Genomic DNA, 20,306 nt, shown 5'->3' on the forward strand with positions numbered 1-20,306 from the left:
TTGTTACAATAGTTGTCATATAGAGGCTTTATTTCATTTTTTATTGCTTCAAGCCATTCTTATTTTTGTTCACGTCCATAGTCTCTTCATAACAATCAGGTTCTCTCCCATCAGTCAAAAGTGTGTACTCACTAGATGGGTACCTACTAGAGTGTGTTCTATCGATCTCTAGCAGACCTTTTAAGTGGATCTGTAGGTTTGTAATATCCCAAACCCGGAAAATAAAAGAAAAAAAAATAAAAGAAGAGGAGAAATAAATAAATAGAAAAGAAAAATTTAAGAGGGCATCATAGCAGGGCGCTCGTCAACAAAAAGATATCAAGAGTAGGGAAAATTCAGATTTTTAATGGAATTGTCGAAGAACCTGATGTTTTCGTTGATTAATGTCCTTCTTCGGTTTGTCGACGAACCTTTTAGACTCGTCGACGAAGCTCAGCCTATAAATAGGTCATGGGTTATTTGCTTTTGTGAATTCTCTCTCCTCTCTCACTCTCTCTCTAGGGCTTCGATCCTCCCACCTTCTCTCTTCGATTCTGGCACGAATTTAGCTTGATTTGACGATCAAGAACCACCATGAGATTCCTGGGGTGATTCTCTTCAAGTTAACCAGAGCAGAAACTTGATTTGGAGTTCTTGGGAACCACTCCAAAATTAGGGTAAGTAGGATATTTTTAATATTAAATTAATTATTGGAGTGTGTGGGCCTAGGAGATATTAAATGATAAATATTCTGGGGTTGAACTGATTAAGTTAGGATTTTTGGAATACAGGGTTTTGTTTTTCATTTGTTTTAAGCAGAGCTTTGAGGATCAGGTAAGGGGAATAAAATTATACAAGACTTTTTATTAAATTTGAGTCGGTTATTTTTTAGTATAGGAACCGCATAATTATAGTATGATTTTCGGAATGATTTAGGCAATTGAAAATAATGATTTTTGATTATAAATCATATTTGAGAAAAACCGTGTAGCATAAGAATAACTTTTCATAATTAACTGCTGCACTCTTCGATCTAATATCTATACCGGCACCTCCTCGTATGATAATGCATCACCAATCTCTAGAGGTTCATAGCTTAGCATGTGCAAAGGATCCGGCACGTACTTCCTCTGCATTGACACGTGAAATATGTCGTGAACTCTAGATAGTGTTGGGAATAACGCCAATCGATAAGCAGTCAGACCTATCCTTTCCAGGATCTTGAATGACCCAATATACCAAGGGCTTAGCTTCTCTTTCTTCCCAAACCTCATCACTCCTTTCATCAAAGCGATCTTAAGGAATACCATATTTCCTACCTCAAACTCTAGCTCTCGTCGATAAGTATCAGCATAACTCTTCTGTCGACTCTGAGCTTCCTTGATTCTCTCTCTAATCAGCTCAACTTTTGCAAAATTCTGTTGAATCAGTTCCGGTCCTAGTATCTACCGCTCGCCTACTTGATCCCAGTACAATGGAGATTGACACCGACGACCATACAATGCCTCATATGGTGCCATCTCAATACTGGCCCGGTAGCTATTGTTATACGTAAATTCCACAAGCGGTAGATACCGTATCCAACTGTCTCCAAAATCCACTACACATGCCCGTAGCATATCCTCTAACCTCTGAACAGTCCTCTTGGATTGCCTATTTTTTTGTGGGTGAAATGACGTACTGAATGTGAGCTGCGATCCCAAGGCATCCTGCAAACTCCTCAAGAACTAAGATGTAAAACGTGGGTCTCAATTTGAAATGATAGAAACAAGGACACATGGAGTCGTACTATCTCCTGCACATAAAGCTTGCTAGCCTATTCAGAGAATAGCTGACTCTGATTGGAATGAAATGTGTAGTCTTTGTTAGCCGATCTACTACAACCCATATAACATTATGTCCATGCACTGCCATAGGTAACCTTGATACGAAATCCATCGCAATATGCTCCCATTTCCACTTGGGAATGTCAAGTGGCTGAAGGGGTCCTGCTGGCCTATGGTGCTCTGCCTTGACTTGTTGACATGTCAGGCATTGCTCTACGAAATGGGCTATCTCTCTTTTCATGTTCAACCACCAGAAAGATTCTCTTATATTTCTATACATCTTTGTACTTCTAGGATGTACGGTGTAGATCAAACAATGTGCCTCCTCTAGAATGACTCATTTAATCTCGGCATCATTCAGTACACAAACCCTGCTGTAGAATCTCAATATCCCATCATCAGAGATATTGAAATCTAGCTTTAAGCCACTTTATACCCCTTCCATAACCTCTACCAGCTCTTCATCTTCCTTCTGAGCTATTCAGATCCTCTCTTGTAAGGTTGGCTATACCACCAAGTTAGCAAGAAAAGCCTGGTGATTTCCTCCCACTACTTCAAAGCCCAACCTTTCCAGATCCATATAGATCTGATGCTGAACTCCCACTACTGAGATTGACGCATCAACTGACTTCCGAATCAGAGCATTAGTTACCACATTTTCTTTTCTTGGGTGATAGCTAATAGTACAGTCATAGTCCTTTATCAGCTCAAGCCGTCTACACTGCCTCAAATTCAGCTCCTTCTGGGTGAAAATGTACTTAAGACTTTTGTAATTGGTAAAAATCTCACACCTTTCACCATATAGGTAGTGCCTCCAAATTTTCAATGCATACACTATCGCTGCCAATTCCATATCATGTGTCGGGTAGTTCTTCTCATACTTTTTGAGTTGACAAGAAGCATACACAATGACCCTTCCCTATTGCATTAGAACACAATCGAGACCTTTCTTAGAGGCGTCGTTGTAGATAACAAAGCCACCATCCCCAGATGGAATGGTCAGAACTGAAGCAGAAACCAACCGCTGTTTCAGCTCCTAGAAACTCAGCTCGCACTCATCATTCCAATCATACTTCACGTTCTTCCTTGTGAATCGCGTCAATGGACCTGATAAACTGGAGAACCCTTCTACGAACCGTTGGTAGTATACTGCAAGACCAAGAAAACTTCTGACTTCCTGAACATTCTTCGGTCTCACCTAGTCCACTACTGCTTCTATTTTACTCGGATCCACTAATACCCCTTCCTTGGACACTAAATGCCCTAGAAACGCAATTTGTTCCAACCAGAACTTGCATTTCTTTAGTTTAGGTAAACGTGAGGTGGAATTTGTTATAGAGTTGGAGGTGATCCTGGCAAGTCCTCTAGAAACACGTCTGGGAACTCGCACACTACAGGAATCTCCTCCAGTTTACATTCTTCTTCTGGCGTGTCTTTCACAAACGCTAGATACCCTTGGCATCCCTCTAGGAGTAATCTCCTAACTTGCATAGCTAAAAGGATTTATGGTGTTGAACACACACACAACCCTAAAAACTTGAATTTGTGTTCCCCTAGAGATCTAAACACCACCTCTCTCCTGTGGCAATCGATACTAACATAATTGGTAGATAACCAGTCCATCCCTAGGATGATATCGAAGCCAAGTTTGTCAAACATAATAAGATTGACTGGTAGTACCCTCTTCTAAATTTCTACTGGAAAGTCAGGGATTATTTTACTATATACGACTACCAACCCTGATGGTGTATCCACTACTAGTTCATAATCTAACTAGTGAACCTCTAATCCACACAGTTTAACGAATACTCGGAAGATAAAGGAATGTGTCGCCCCTGAATCGAATAACATAACAGCTTTATTAGAAAGTATGTAAATGATACATGTGACAACATCTCCAACGTTCTTTGTGTCGCCTGGAGTTAGGGAATACACCCTAGCCTGGGCTGTACCCCTCTACTGACTACCACGCTGCGCCTGAGCACCACCTTTATAAGGCTGTTGTGGGGTGCCGTTGTTCCCCTGCATATTACAATCTTTCACCTGATATCCCAACTTACCACACTGCAAACAAGTCCAACACTGCGCAGAGTGCCTTTTACCACACGTAGGACAACCACGAAAGGATGTGGTACTCTGAGATGCACCACTACTGTTCTTCTTCCAGTTGCCCTGCCTTGCACCAGAAGAAGAGCTAGGAGGCTTTGGCCTCTTCTTTGAGATTTGCACCTTAGAATCCTCCTGCGAACTCTCCTCTGCTATGGTGGCTTTGTCTACCAAAGTAGCAAAGTCCTGCAACTGCAAGATCGTCGTTTGCTTTCGTATCTTCTTCTTCAGACCCCTCTAAAACTTCCAGGCCTTCATTGCCTCTCCAGGAATCATAAATGGAGCAAATCGAGATAGCTCCTAGAATCTAGAGGCATACTGCTGAATTGTCAGCGATCCCTATGCCAGACTCATAAATTCCTCCATTTTTGCATTTTTTACCTTGGCTGGCAAGTACCACTCAAAGAATAACTCTCTGAAATGGGCCCACGTCATCGCTACTGGTATTGGCCGATGCTCCTTGTCATGCCTCGAACCCGCAGATGGGTCCTAGGTGTGATTATAGTAACCTAACCTATCTCTGTATCAATTAAAACATACATGATACAATACCAAAGAGGGTCCGACCCCGTGGGGTTTACGGATGCCCTTAAAACATAAACATACACATCCATATTCATCAAATACACAGTAGAATACGGTCTTTCTATACATGTATAGTACCATACCAGAGTCTATTCAAAGCTAGGATATACATTCCCATAGATACAAAACATACCCCGAGTGTCTACAAAAACCATCACGACAACCCGGATACAAAACTCGTACTTAATAGGCACTAGTAGCAGCTAACGACACCCCCTACTTCCAATTGCTAGGATGCTAATTACGGCTACTTGAAGGACCTGAAAATATTTGTATGTACATTCGGGGTGAGACACCTCTCAGTAAGGAAGAAAGCAGGTTATATCAGTGTGTGGCATACCAATGTTATTTTACATAAAACATAACACCATACAATACGATACAGTTCAAAAGCATTTCCATATAGTTCTATACAGTTCCAGTATTTTCACAAATCCATTCCAGTACATACGATACCCAAACATACAGTTAGTGTCGTCACACTAATATGCAACTACTCTATGAAATCCGAAGCTTCACAACGATTACGTTACCAATACGACGTAGCTCACACTAATACGCAACTACTCTATGAAACCCGAAGCTTTAAAGCGATTATGTTGCCAATACAGTGTAGCTCACACTCCTCGGTGACCAGTCAGGACATATTGGTGATATTTCACACCCTCGGATATAGAGTCGAACACTCTCGCTCACGATTTTTACACCGATACATGGTGCAGCATATGGTAATTAGCCGCCATATAACTGTTTCGGCGTACGGTAATTAGCCGCCACTAGCTGATTTCACAAAACCTAGAATCATTTTGGAACTCACGTTCCTATACTCATCAGTGTACGGTAATTAGTCGCCACAACTGTTTTACAAAATACCTAGAACAATTACATACAACCATACATTCCACACTTATTTGGTTTACAGCAAATTATATCATTTTCATATTCAAGTATACAGTTTATACAAATATGGATAACAGTCATCTCAATAATACAGTTTAAACAAAACAAACAGTTTTCCAAACAAAGCACGGATGATACCCGAAATCTCTAATTTTCTCGAAAACTGTAACCAGAAAATCTCGTATTTTACCCGATAGATTTCCCCAAATAAGTTACCAAAACATACATACGATCGTAGCCTACAAGCTTACCGATCCTGATTTCAAAAAGTATTTGATACAAACTGAATCCCCTACCTTAACCCGAATTCCAACGACGAACTCTACGGTCCCAAAAACTACAAACCGAGACTTCAAAACCTACAAATCACAGTACAATACATGCTTACAACTCATACTACTACACATATTTCGAATTAGAAAGGAAAACCAAGCCTTACCTCAATTTTGGCTCGAAACCCGAAACTGCTCGAAATGAGATTCCGATTTGCTAGAAATGTAGAGAATCCTTCCCTGATCCTCGTACTAACATTAGATTTATGAATTAGGCAAAAAACAATGAAGAAATCAAGAGAGAGAGAGAGAGAGGATGTTTAGCTAACTTAACTTGGAAGCAACTCATTTGGATATTTATAGCCCTTTGACTCGGGTAGATTCATCGATGAATTGGCGTCCTCGTTGACAAGTCCGCCATTATCTTCGTTGACAAGATGGAGGCCTCATCGACAAGCCCGAGGTTCCAGATTTTCCATAATCCCTCGAGTTCTCCTCATCGACATGATACTAAATTTCGTCGCCGAGAACAAAAGGGACTTTGTAGACGAACTCTAGCTTCGTCGACGAAGCTTGCCCAAATTACCACTTTACCCCTTTTTTGAATATTAAATCCATATATCATGGTTCGGGTTCTTACACTCCTCCAGCATCTTTACTGACACCCACCATCTCTCCACCTCCCCTGACAACTTGAACGTTGCAAAGGTTACTTTCTGCTTCTCTATATAGTTTAGAACATCCAGGATCTTCTCGATCTCCCAGATCCAGTTCTTCGCTCGATTCGGATCTGCACTCCCTACAAAGATAGAAGGCTTCAACCGAGTGAACTGATCGATGGAGCATCCCATATCAATTGTGGGACGGTCCTGCCCCCTATTCGTTCACGCTACCTCTGCCATAAGTTGCTACGCAAAGTCCTGTAGTACACTTGTAGAGTCACTGCTAGCCTCATGGCCAGCTCCCTCAATGCTACTGCCTCCAACGTTGGCAGTATTATCCCTGAACTCCATCCTGAAGAAACAATGGAGAAAATTGATTAGAAGCTTAATAACCTACGTATCAGCTAATACTACAATACTATAGACACATTTCCAAAAATTAACATTCCTAACACTAACGTACTTTGATAACCTAATATTCTCATTCTAACTAAAGTTCCACCCTTCCATTTAGAAGCAAAATCATCGATGGATTGCTGTGATTTTCTGAACCTTTCGATTGATTCAGAAAAACACCGAAGTCCGTCAATGGATTTCTGTCTTCAGGTCTACTAAGAAAAACTCGAATGTCTTATCCACATCCTAACTCTGGTAAAGTCTAGTCTACAAAACCTAGCAACCTAAGCTCTAAGCATTTCCATAACCAGGCAGCGTAAATCACATCACACTTCCGACTGATTAAGGCTCTGATACCATTTGTAATGCTCTGACCTAATAGGTAAGCCCGAAGTGCTACTATTCATACATAGTCTGCACATATCTGATAACATACATAAACTACCCACCCTAAATAGGAACATACGGTATATCATAAAGATATGTGCTTTCATACATTACGGAAAACATAAACATTCATACTTCATCTATTAGACTTACCATAGTTTCTAACTGACTTCTTACATACATACATCCATATTTAAAACAAATTTGTATTACATTCCTAAAAAGCCAACCGAGCTAAAAACCCAGTACTCATACAAAAACTTACGTCAGCTAACAAGACTCTATGCTCCAAAGTCCCACTAGAAGACTAGGACTGGTTTCCTATAGGTCCTGAAATAAAGGTTGTAAGATGGGGTGAGACACTTCTCAGTAAGGTGGAAGATATTACATCAGTGTGTGACAACATGAGTATATTTCAGTAGAAGCAGTTCAACATTTAAAGCATTCTCAGTCCAGTAATATAGAAGATATATACTGTAATAGATAATTTAGCATCATTACAAGCAAGAGTTCCCGAGGTTAGGGTAGGGTATAGGCCGATACTGTAACGTCCCTCAATAAAATGCAACATAATAAATACAATGGTCGACCCGAACCCGTGGGTAACGGGGACTCCTGTCATACACAGTGGAAAACCTAGGCAGCAGTAAACATAAAAATCCATACATCCATCCATAAAATATAATACCAGAGCTTTCTATTAGCGTCAATATACTGTTCATATGTACAATCTCCAAAAAGTCAAAATAACACTAGGACTATGCAACAAAAATCTCCTAGTCCTAGCTTAGGGCTTACCCTTTTAGTAGGGAAGCACCAATCACTCAGCGGCGGCCCTGACCCGCTGGTCTCTTTGGGTTTCCTGAAAAATTTAATAATATTGGGGGTGAGACACTTCTCAGTAAGGGAAAGTAAACTAAATACAGTTGTGTGGCAACATGAATATTTAAAGTGCTTATACGTATACAGTACATTTCATAATTCTAGAAATAATCATAATATCATACTATATAATCATGTACTTTTATATTCGTTAATAAATCATGACATACATAAATATCTGTTATAACTCGTAATACTGAAAATCAACCCAGGATGAATAGCTAGCTAAAGTCATGTATTAACCCCCCATGACGGGTTGTGCAACTCGAAGGCGGGACCCGACAATGGCTGGCCGACCACTACCGAATCAAATATGTCTATAAGTACGATGGGCCAGCCGCACCCTGGTTCGGACTACCAGGTGGACGTCTACACTCTATTGAAAGCCTCATCGACTATCCATCTCCTATCCCCTCGTGGGACGGTAGCACTAATAAGGCCTTGTGCCAAAATCAACCCATAGCTACGGTACCGAGCTCCTAGTCTAAACTAAACTAACATCCTGGTGGTGATAACATATAATACATGTTCATACATAACATCATTACGGCTTCATGCCGAAAACATAGATACGGCCTTGCGCCGAAATCATACGTAGGGCCTCGTGCCAAAATCATAGTAAGTATAGCCTCGCGCCAATAATATCAATACGGCCTCGTTCCGAAATCATAGTAAATATGGCCTCGCGCCAATAATATCAATACGGCCTCGCACCAAAATCATACGTAGGGCTTCGTGCCAAAATCATATAAATACGGCCTCGTGTCGATAACATAAATATGGTCTTGCGCCAAATACATTTCAGGTAATTTACATTTGAAAGTAACTCATTTATCATATATTTGTTAACTCAATATAACATAACCCATCTTCCCAAAATACCTGAAAATGTATTTTACTCGTAAAAGCATTTATATCATATCTCATTTTACGTAAATTAATATTCATGCCACACATGCTCTATTAAAAGTCATACTTCATATTTTTAAAATCGTGATTTCCTGACATCTCATACATACATATATACACTTTAAGCGTCATAGCAGTATTTTCCAAATCGTACATTACATTCATAATAAACAAATATATCATATGCTTTTCTGAAAATAAATTTGCTCATAATCAATAATATTTTGCATGGAAAAGAACTGCTTTAGTTTACTCCTTTACCTGGCTACTGAAAAAGCCCCTCAAATTTCCTAGCCTGACCCCCGTAGGATTTCCTACTCAATACACTGAAACTCAAAATTCCTAGTACTAAACATCAGTATTTCCATGTGTACATCAATTCCTAGAACTACCATAAAGTCTAATTTGGCTTAAAAAGCCTTACCTCAACTTTGGGATGATTTCCAACTTCGTTTTCCTGACAATCCGCTCCGGCAAACTTGCAGGGAACTTCGCCAGGAGCGTCGTGGTAGCCTCAGATCTTCGATTCGACGTAAAACTAGCCCAAAATCGGAGAGAGAGAGAGAGAGTGAGAGAGCCGAAGAGGAGAGAGAGAGGAGCGTGAAAAATGAAATAAAAATCGGATTTTTCATATTTATAGGCAGCGGAATTCGTCGACGAGACCCTATGTTTGTCAACGAGTCCTTCACAAATTTCGTCGACGAGGCCCTCTATTCGCCGACAAAATTCAAGCTGCCTCAGAACCCCTCTCGGTATTTTCTCGTCGACGAAGCCCTGTGTTCGTCGATGAATTCTCTTAAGCCTTCGTCGACGAAACCCTGTGTTTGTCGACGAAGCTTGGTAGCTTCCCTCTTTTCCCTTTTTCAAATTTTCCTTTCTTTATTATTTAAATTTCATTTAAAAATTTGGGTTCTTACAGATACACTGTACAATCCCTCCGCCCGGTACTCAATCCTGTGACTTCGCCCATTTTAGTTCTTAAATCATGTATCTGTATATAGAACACATCCCAACCTCGAAATATCATAACTACGCCAGTAATTCCCTATGGTCGGGGTTGTGCGACAGAATAGCACTGATCAAGCCCTGTTTGTGCAAACATTGTCAAGCATCAGAACTTTCTCCAGTATGATTTGGCCATCACCACCCTGGTCTGTGATCAACTAGTGTCCCTTCATACCAAACCGACTACCTCGATACCCACACCAAAGAATAGTATGTGGTTGCACTGTTCCTCATATTCTAGCAACAGTATCGCGCTTACAGATTAGAAGCTTTTTAAGGCTTTCATATATAATGACAAGCTTTTTAAGGCTTTCACAGTAACGAGCTGTATACGAAGGTTCCAATGGTCATCAATCAAAGCAAAAAAATAAAGTGCACCACCATATGTCCTTACCTTCATTGGACCATAAACGTCTGAGCGTATCAATTCAAGTAACTCTATTTTTCTAGAAGGAATATGGTTCTTGAAAGAAACCCTTTTTCTACTTCCCAACCAAGCAGTGAGCACATATTTTTAGCTTTTGATATTTCAACCCTAATAGCAAATTCTTCCTAGCCAAACAATTGAGCCCTTTCTGACTAATGTGACTAAGCCTCTCGTGCCATAGTTCTAATGAGTTGTCACTCTCAATTATGTACATTCACAGAATTTACAAAAATAGAAGCATTCATCAAGTATAAATTATAAAATTTATTACCTCGAGCCACAATTCGATTGTCTCTAGTAAGTCTCCACCAAATGCATGCTTGACATCATAAAGTACCAACTTTTTTTCCAATGTTGGTCTCCAAGCAAACAGTCCCAATGCCTACTATCGGTACCATTGAATCATTTCCTGTTTTCATACCTCAAAATCACCAAGAGTATAAGATGTGAAGAAATTCTTCCTTGAAATCATATGAAAAGAGGCACCACTGTCAACCACCCAACTTCTCTCATGACAAGTAATATTAATAACATAATCATTATAGACAAGAATAAGATCATCTGCAATAGTAGTGGTAACACGATAATTATTTTCATGATCCTTCTTCTCTTACTTATCATTGTCACCCTTATTTTATCTTTTCCATTTATAGAAATGATATTTAGTATGGTCAGTCTTACCGCAATAATGGCACTCAAGTTTTTAAAATTTTGACCTTGTCTTGCTTTGACTTTTATCTCTACCCCTTTTATTTTGGTGTTTATTTGTCCCCCTATTTTTTGTAACAAACACCTTAGATTGGGATGAACTCTAAGATCTTCTTCTCATTTCTTCATTCAAATCATTACTCCTAACAAGTTCTATAGTCACAATCCATTAGGAGCAGAATTAACAAGTGAAACTCAAAAAGTTTACCAAGAATCAGGTAGAGTGGCAAGTATCCAAAATCCTATATTCTCATCATCAAATTGTATGCCCATACCCGATAATTGATCAATAACTCCTTGAAATTCATTTAAATGAGCAGCCACCCTTCTTTATAGTTCAGCTGCATCATCTTTTTAAACAAACACAATTTATTATTGCTGATTTTGAAGTATACAAATTTTCAAGTTTCTCCCACAAAGTTTGCGCATGTATATCATTTTGATTATAATTATAAAAATTCTCTTCAACAATATTCCAAACAAATCCCCAAAACTTGCCAATGCTCAAAATCTCATTCCTTATTAGTATTAGGTTCGGGTTTTTGAGTAGCAAAAACTGGTAAATGCAGAGCTTTCACAAATAGGAGATCTTTCATCTTATTACTCCGTAATTGATCATTTGTGCTATTTAAATTTATCATCCTACTTGCATTGATATCCATGTTTATACCAAGAATAAATCAACCTTGCTTTGATACCACTTTGTTGGGAAAGAAATAAGGCAGGATACGAGACCTACGCAATGGATAAATCTTTCCCTACCAATAAATTGGTGAAGAGCAAAAATCCTATAATGGCAACCAATAATCTCAACAAAAAATCAATTGAGGATTCAAGAAAAATCACACCCAATAGAGACACGATTTTAATGTGGAAAACCCCTCCAAAGTAAAGGGTAAAAGCCATGGGGGCTATGAGACCCAATCAAAAACCTTACCATAATTTAAGGGCAAGTTTATAGCAACTAAAACATTACAAAATGCTTACAAACTTATAGGAAAACAGATTCCCAAATATATATATATATATATAAGAATCACAAATAAATAGTAAGGAGTTTGTAAGATATCACTCATAATGCAGCTATTGTTCCGACCACAAAACCTAGGTCTCCGGAGCTTCAAAATAGATCTCCACCATTCAGATTGAAGGTAGATGAGTCCTGAATGTGCTATTTAAACTTTCAACAACATTAGACCATAAATGACTCCTCAATCGACAGTTTGATCAAAACTACTCTGGTTTTGTAGCTTCTCTCTATTTCAAAACTGCTACACTATTCAGGCTCTCATCAAATTCTCTCCAACAGTGTATCATTCTTAAAATGGTCAACCCTAATTGTCTTCGAAAATGGGCTTTAAAAAGGATAAAACTTGGGCCCTTTGTTTTAAAAAAAAAATTGGGTTGGACCTAATAGTTTCCCCACTTCAGCATGTGTTTTTTTTTTCTCCCTTCAAAGCTCATTGAATGAATCTTTGTGCCTAGGAGTGTAACCAATTTAAACTTATTTGCTAGTTATTCGTATTCAATTCGTTCACTAACTTGACTTGACTGGATTTTACTTGAATTCGAGTTGATTTCAATCAATTCAAGTATTTTAATGAGTCAATTTCAAGTTTAATGATGTTACTCAAGTCGACTTTTAAGACTAATTGAGCTTTTTAATTTTATTAATTTTATGTAAGTCATATTATATATATTTTATAAATATATATTATATACATATATATAGATGTATTTAAAAGTAATTTATAGTCAAATCGAGCTTAATTGAGTCGAACTCGAGTTTAATTGTAGTCGAGACAAGTTCAAGTTTAACAATTTTGAAATAATTGAGTTCGAACATCTTACTATATCAATTCAACTCAACTCAACTCCATATACGCGTCTCTATATCCTCTCCCCTTGGGTTCCTGATCATATACTAAGTTAGGGTCCAAGCACTTTCGCACTTTTGAGTTAATTATTTTTTATTTGTGTCTTATAATTCTTTCACAAGCACTCCTTTGCGCGCGCGCTCTCTCTCTCTCTCTCTCTCCTCAACATTGTACCCTTAAAAATTTTCCCCTAATTTTAATTTCTACCGATCAATTTTAACCCTTGGCAACTAAATTTACTTAAATTTATTGAATGAATTAGGTACTTTCATTCAATCTCTCGTATGGAAATGGTGTGGTGTGGGGTGGGTGGGGGTGTGTGGGGCCCGACATGGTCACATGTCAAGACGTAGAATAACATGAATAATGAAACCCAAACTTGGACAATGGGAACAAGTCTAGCAGTGGTCAGAGAAGGAATTTTCCTGCGACCCAAACAGGGCTGCAATCCAAATCCTTGATAGTGGGAACATCACAATAGTGGTCAGAGAAAGGATTTTCCAGCGACTCAAACAAGCCCCTAGGTCAACGATTTGCTCAACCAATGCTGCCTACCCACGTGGACAGCGCACTTACATAATGGACCGCCCACAGCCACAAAGCTCTTTTTGTGTTCCTCATTTCCTTTTTCTTTTAAATGCGGCAGTTGAGTTTTGTTGACTTTAGAATGTCGGTTGAAAGTAGAAATCATTTGGAAGCAAGACCCATGAAAACATGCCGTGGGGGTCAAGCTGTGATTAAATGACCAATCTTTAACATGCAAAACCCTAATAACCCATTTAAAATAAAAAGCTCTCTCTCTCTCTCTCTCTCTCTCTCTCTCTCTCTCTCTCTCTCTCTCCACATACAGCTACCATAAAAAACTACATGACTTTGGTAAGCTTTCCTTGAGCTGTGTTTGGGAGCTTGGATTTGGATTTGGACAGATTTGAGCCAAGTTCAATATAATTGTATATTACATCTTATTCAAATCCAATACCTCTCAAACATAGAATTAAATGAATTCTAAAAGAAGCAAGTATGGGATTTAAATGAATAATGGAACAAATTACATTGGAAAACTTTATGAAGCATTCAGATATTACATGAAGAGAAGAGAACACATTAATGTGGTGTGAAACTACAATCCCCTGCACAGAACAAAAAAAGTCCTCTAGTGTAAGCTTCACTCCCATCCCTTGCTCTCAAACCCATAAACAATGGAGTGAAATGGTGAATCACCACAAATGGAGTTTGGAGTCAAATATGTGCTACATACCTTGAAAATCCCTTTGCTTCTGCCACTTGGAAAGATGCCACCGTTTTTACATGCCAGTTCCTCACATAATGGACCTTTCACGGACTCACCAAATTCATTTCTTGTAGTGTTCAAACTATGCAAACCGACCTCCGAAACCTGAAAATGCCTTGCTCGGGACTTATAATTTCATGCTTATAGGAATGTGCCTTGCGAGCTTGGAAATCATGCAAGTATTAGCCGAAAATTCTTCAAGGTATGCAGATTTCAAGCTTCAAGAACTAATCAAACTTCTTCTCTTTAGCCTCTGTCAGAATCATGCGAGCCAGACTTCCAAGCCCATGGACATGAATGTCTGGATTTCATGCTTTCAGCCCAAGGTGGTAAGTACCCGCAACAAAGGACTCATATAATTCTTGATTGAGCCTGCTTCTTCAATCGGTGCTTCTTGATGTCCCGCTTGAGCTCTGCATTCCAGAAGACTCGGTGGATGTGCAGCACACTTTAATTTTTGTTGGTGCAGTTGATACTGAACTGCTCGTGCTAGAGTACTTAATAGAACCCATTGAATCTAGCACACTAGCATTTAGAAAAGGTGGTTGGTTTGGTACAGGAATCTCATGATCTTCTTCAGTCAGCATTTGAACTATGTCAACCATTGATGGTCTTAAGGTAGGCAAAGCCTGTGCGCATAGAAGTGCAATTTGCATCACATTTGATACTTCTTTTACTGGAAAATCACCTTCTAAGCAGGGATCAACTGCTTCAGGTAACCTGTTCAACTTGTAAAGTTTCCAGACCTGATGACCGGAGAGAATATTTATGCATTATTAAACAGCAACAAGCCAAATTTGGAGCTGAAGATTTTTCCTAGCTTGTATGCATATAAAAATGGTTGGCGAGTTCTTTGTACAAGGGGATGTAATTCTAAACTTACTGTTTGTAAAAGGGAACTTGAGCCCTGTACAAGGAGATTATTCTTCCTGCCGCATACAATCTCCAGAACCAGTACCCCAAAACCATAAACATCTGCCTTCTCCGTGAGTTGTCCGCGCACAAGGTATTCAGGAGCCATATATCCTCTGCAACACAAAATTTAATGAAACAGAGAAAAAAAGATTTTCAGAAATAAGAGAATGTCCTCATAGAAACTACTAGGTAAAATGGTAAATGAAGAAAAATATCATAAGTATGTTGACACTGATGCTCTAAAACAAGAGTCCATATTGTTTCTTTGTACCATTAAGGACAAACCCACCATCTAGAAGGATCATTACCAAAACTTGAGACAAATTTAATTTCTTGAAATTCAGGAAGGTCCCGCTCCCTCCCACAACTAAGAATTATTTCTGAAGGATCCACAACATCAGATATTTCACAGGACATCGCAACCACCAAAATAACTTCCCTAACATGCTTCCCTGTATATATGTGTGTGTCTTGTGTCCCATCATATGTTTTATATGCATCAATATACATATACAACCAGTTTCTGGCAAAAACTGGCAAAAACAAAGAGGTCAAGCAAAATTTGCCGCCCCCTCAGAAGTTCATCCACATGTAAAAATGCAGCTTATAAATAGCCTGACCTATCTTAGGGCATGTTAGTGGGGAGGTAGGGAAGAAAAGACTTCTTTAGCACATTGAACATAAACGATAGAGTGGAATAACGTGAACATGCTACTTCACATAACTACACAATTTCCTGCCCGTCTTGTTCATCTGCTTCAATTCCAACTTTTAACGTGTGTTTTTCCTGTACATTCTATAAAGGGCAATCCAGTGCACAAGGCTCCTGTCATTGGAGAGACGTGACAGCCCATGATGCCCAAGTGACAATGAAGCACCTTTGTTAATGTGCCAAGGCCCAGCTTTTTTCTCTATATTCCTGCTAATGTCTTTTGAGATATTCTTTTTCCTCTTTCACTAGCCAGGGCGGCCAGGCAACAATGTTTTCTATTTAAAATTTCCCTCGTTCTTTCCCTTTTTCACCACCTTCTCCTGGTTTCCATTTTTCCCTTCTCTTTGGTATTTTAAGGGTAGCGTCACCATTGCATGCTATTTTGGAGCAACAACAACCATAAGAGCACACAAACTAATAAGTTACAAGAATAGGAGGCTAGAAGTAGAACTTTTTCTTACAGTGTCCCTGCAATGCCTGTGGAAAGATGAGTCTTATCAGCAGCAAAACACCGAGCAAGTCCAAAGTCAGCAATCTTCGCATTGAGATTTTCATCAAGAAGAATATTGCTGCTTTTGATGTCCCTGTGGATTATTCTTATTTGGGAACCTCCATGAAGATATGCAAGGCCCTCAGCTGTTCCAAGAATAATATTAAACCGCTGCTTCCAGTTTAAATTTTGAGGCCTGCCCTTATCTGCAAACAGATGAACAATCATGACATTGAAATTACAGGTAGTAATTTCTTTCTTCAGATTAAGTTTTTCAGTTCCAGAGGAACTGTGAAGTTTGTGTCTTCCATTTTTGTGACAAATGTAATAGTCCATCGTACCATTCCCAAAAATATTGAAATAAGACCTAAAGAGACCAACAAATTCAAACTAAGTTGAAGATAAATGATCATAATTAAATAAAAATTAAGAAAATGTAACCAGAAAAATTGTATTTCAGCATTTGGATGAAGTGGTACACTAATATGGGGAACTGTTTTATTGTCAGACTTGCATTGGGTGCTCAAATAAGGGCATCTCTCTCCCTCTGATGTTAATACTCTTAGGTGATTGGTTCAAAAATTTAAAGAGTGTGTAAAATGTTACCTAATATAGTAATGAAAAAAAAATCCAAAATATGATGTGCGGATCATAAAGAGAAAATTACCAGATATGAATTGGTCAACGCTCCTATTTGGTAGATATTCATAAACCAGTAGGCTCTCTGGACCTTCAATGCTACAACCCAAAAGCTTCACAAGGTTCTTGTGTTCGATACCACCAACTAAATTTACCTCATTAAAGAACTCATCTACCCATTGCCTGGTATTGAAAACCAATCTCTTAACAGCCACAGTTGTCCCATCTGACAGGATGCCCATATATACAGAACCAGCTCCTCCTTGGCCTAATTTCCTTGAAGGATCAAAGTAATTTGTTGCCTTCTCAAGGGTTTCATATTTGAAGTTCAAACTAGACTTGTTACGAGCAGTTGAAGTCCGGATGAGATTACGACGTTCTACATTATGCAGGAAAAAATTATTACATTCAAATTACATTAGAACACCATTGCTCAAGAAAATTCTGAAGCAACATTGGTTACTCAAGATTGTCATTGCTATAGTTATTACAATATATTTAGAATTTAAGCAATGCATTTCAAGGTCTGTACCTCTTTCCTTCTTGGATAGTCTTAAATAGGCTGCATAAGCAACACAGAGAGTGAGGCAGAGGACAGTAGCTGCCACAGAAATGATGCCTACAATGACCCCTGTACTGATATTCCCTGAAATCAGGAAGAAGAAAGTGAAATGGTTTAATTGTTGAAAGGACGACATGAGAACCAATGAAGTCATTAATTTTTTTTGAAGAAAAAATGTCACAAACAACTATACAAAGAACAACAAGATAGCTAAACATAGACAACAACAAAGAGCACGCAATACAAATGAATATAAAATAAGCCAAAAATAAAGCTGTACTCAGAACAACATGCCTCATAAATGCGCTGTGGAATAAATAAAAAAAATTAAATCTGGGGAAGAGAAAAACACAAATTCCAATCAGCAAGAGAACGAAATGGTCACACTAAAAAAGGAAAAGAATAGAAAAGAAAAGAAAACAGAACGACAGAAAAATAACACAATCAATGAAATTATTTTCAAAAACGGTCAAAATTTGAGCAACAGCACAGGTAATAGGCAACCAAATAAGACATGAGAAGAAAAAAATTGAAGACTTAAGAGCAAATTGAAATCGGGAAATTCGAGAATCAGCAAATAAAAGAAAAGCCAACATCAATTAAACCCGTCCAAGCTCAATTCACTAAATTCTACAAATCCTTTAAATCAAAATCAGACTCACCACTACCACCCGCAACAGCTTCATCGTTTCCAAAGAATTTTGTGGTGGAATATCTCAAATAACAACCAGCGTTCAAACCCCTCCCTTCCCTACTCGGCAAGCAACCTTTCGACTCATTACCAGCCTTCTCCAAGCAAGCCCTGCACCCCTCCCTGCTAACACTACTCCAGCACTGCGCCATAGCATAAACCGTCTCCGCCCCTCCCGCCACCTCCGCCACCCCAAACCCACCGTTAGCAACCGCAGTCTTCGTCACATTATCAATTGCCCGAGCAACACCGTCCGAGAAGCCTTGTTGCGCGCTCTCTGCGACATTTGAGCCAACAGTTGAGGTGCAATTCACGGTGTCTCGAACTGGGTCCACCGATTCTCCGAAGAAACTATAGTTTTCGTAGCGGAGGAAGCAGCCATCGAGGTAGATCCAGGCGGAGGTGGCGGGAAGGCATCGGGGGATTTTAGTGCGAATTGCAGAGTAGCAGAGGAGGCAGTCGGTCTGAGAAAGATCGCGGTAGCATTGGACCAAGCCGTAGATGGGTGGGGTTGAGTTTACGAAACCTGTGCCCCAGCGTTGGTTGTTGATGTGTTGAGAGAGTTGCTCCATCTCTTGGACGAAACCGGTGATGAAGGTGCTGTTGCCTCGCGCCCGGGATTGGCCGCAGTATAAATTAGCTTCGGAGATTCGGGGATCTGAGAAACAGAGGGGTAAAAGGAAACAGAGGGTGGAGAAGAAGACTGCCCATATGGGGTGTGGGTGATTTACGCTTAAGCGAGCCATGGAGGAGAATTAATTGGCTTTCCCTCACTCTCTCTCTCTCTCTCTCTCTCTCTCTCTCAGATGGAGTCGCAGAACAGAGGAAGGGGCACCGCAACGAAGCAGTAAAGAAACCTTTTTTGAGGCGAATAGTCGCTGGCCGACACCAAATAGGATTTAAATATTTTATTATTTTCCCTCTAAATTCACATATATTTAAATTTTTAATAATTTTAAATGCAGTTTTTTTTTTTTTTTTTTTAACACGTTAAAAAAAATACTTTTCACGTGTAAAAGTAATATTTTATGTACAGTAAGGAATTATAAGTCTTATACTCTTATTCAATTGTATTAAAATATAAAACATAATTTTAAAATTCAGATAGTACTTAACTCTAAATCCGTATTGGATTGATTATCAACTTCGTAAAATTAGTACGACATTATAAATAAATATATCATGATTTTTTATTAGCAAAACATAATAAAAATAATATTATAGATTAAAAGTGTTAGTATTTTCCAGATTATATTGGAAACTTGTTTTTAAAAAATAAGAATCAACCATTTTCTTTTAAATTTACATAAACACATTTATAATATTTCTCAAAATTTAATTTGAATAATATAATTTTAGTCTTACATGTTATTCATAATATGTTAGTCATTATTTAATTTAACTAATTTATTTTGCATGTAAATTCTTACGTTAAAGGAGGATGGCATAAAATGAAAATTTTTAGAATCTCGTATAACTTAGGCCAATTGGATATACAAAATATTATGTCATGAGTAAAAGTGAGTCAAGTCTACTTGTGAGTTACGAGAATTTAACTTGTCTTTTTAACTCATATTTATTCGACTTCATGTTAAGTTTAAGTTATTTGAATATTTCAATACGTCGAGTTTGTTGTGAAATGTGCGACAATTATGATGAATAATACGGAAAAACAAAGAGATAGATAAAATAACAAAAAAATATGGATTTAATGTGGTTTGATAATATGCCTATATCCACAAGAGCGAGCGGCAGCTGAATTCACTATATAAAAGTGAGTTTACATCATACGAATTTATACTAGCCCTAAGGGTGTACAAAAATTATTGAAAAATCGAAAATCGGATCGAAACTGAACCGAAACCATAAACGGTTCGGTTTTTTGGTTTTCGGTTTCGGTTGTGATTTTCAAAAATAAAAAGGTTTGGTTTCGGTTTTATGTTGAAACCGAACCGAAAAAAACCGAAAAACTGATTTATATAAGATATATATATATATATATATATATATAATATGGCTAGTAAAAATATAACATGCAATATAGTCATATAACCACTATAGAAAAAAAAATTCTCAATAAATTTT

The 20,306-nt window shown here is 38.4% G+C and overlaps 1 protein-coding gene across 1 annotated transcript; it reads right to left on the reverse strand.

Moving 5' to 3' along the window:
- Window positions 1-13,947: 13,947 nt before the first annotated feature.
- On the reverse strand, window positions 13,948-19,068 carry LOC131168457 (cysteine-rich receptor-like protein kinase 42). Its single transcript, XM_058127893.1, has 6 exons — window positions 18,193-19,068; window positions 17,501-17,614; window positions 16,997-17,347; window positions 16,301-16,535; window positions 15,096-15,240; window positions 13,948-14,958 (listed from the first exon to the last, which is right to left on the reverse strand). Exons 1-6 carry the CDS (start codon window positions 18,965-18,967, stop codon window positions 14,593-14,595), a joined length of 1,986 nt encoding a protein of 661 aa, XP_057983876.1. The 5' UTR covers window positions 18,968-19,068; the 3' UTR covers window positions 13,948-14,592.
- Window positions 19,069-20,306: the final 1,238 nt, after the last annotated feature.

Source organism: Malania oleifera, chromosome 11 (assembly GCF_029873635.1).
Source record: "Malania oleifera isolate guangnan ecotype guangnan chromosome 11, ASM2987363v1, whole genome shotgun sequence".
Taxonomy (NCBI): Eukaryota; Viridiplantae; Streptophyta; class Magnoliopsida; order Santalales; family Ximeniaceae; genus Malania; species Malania oleifera.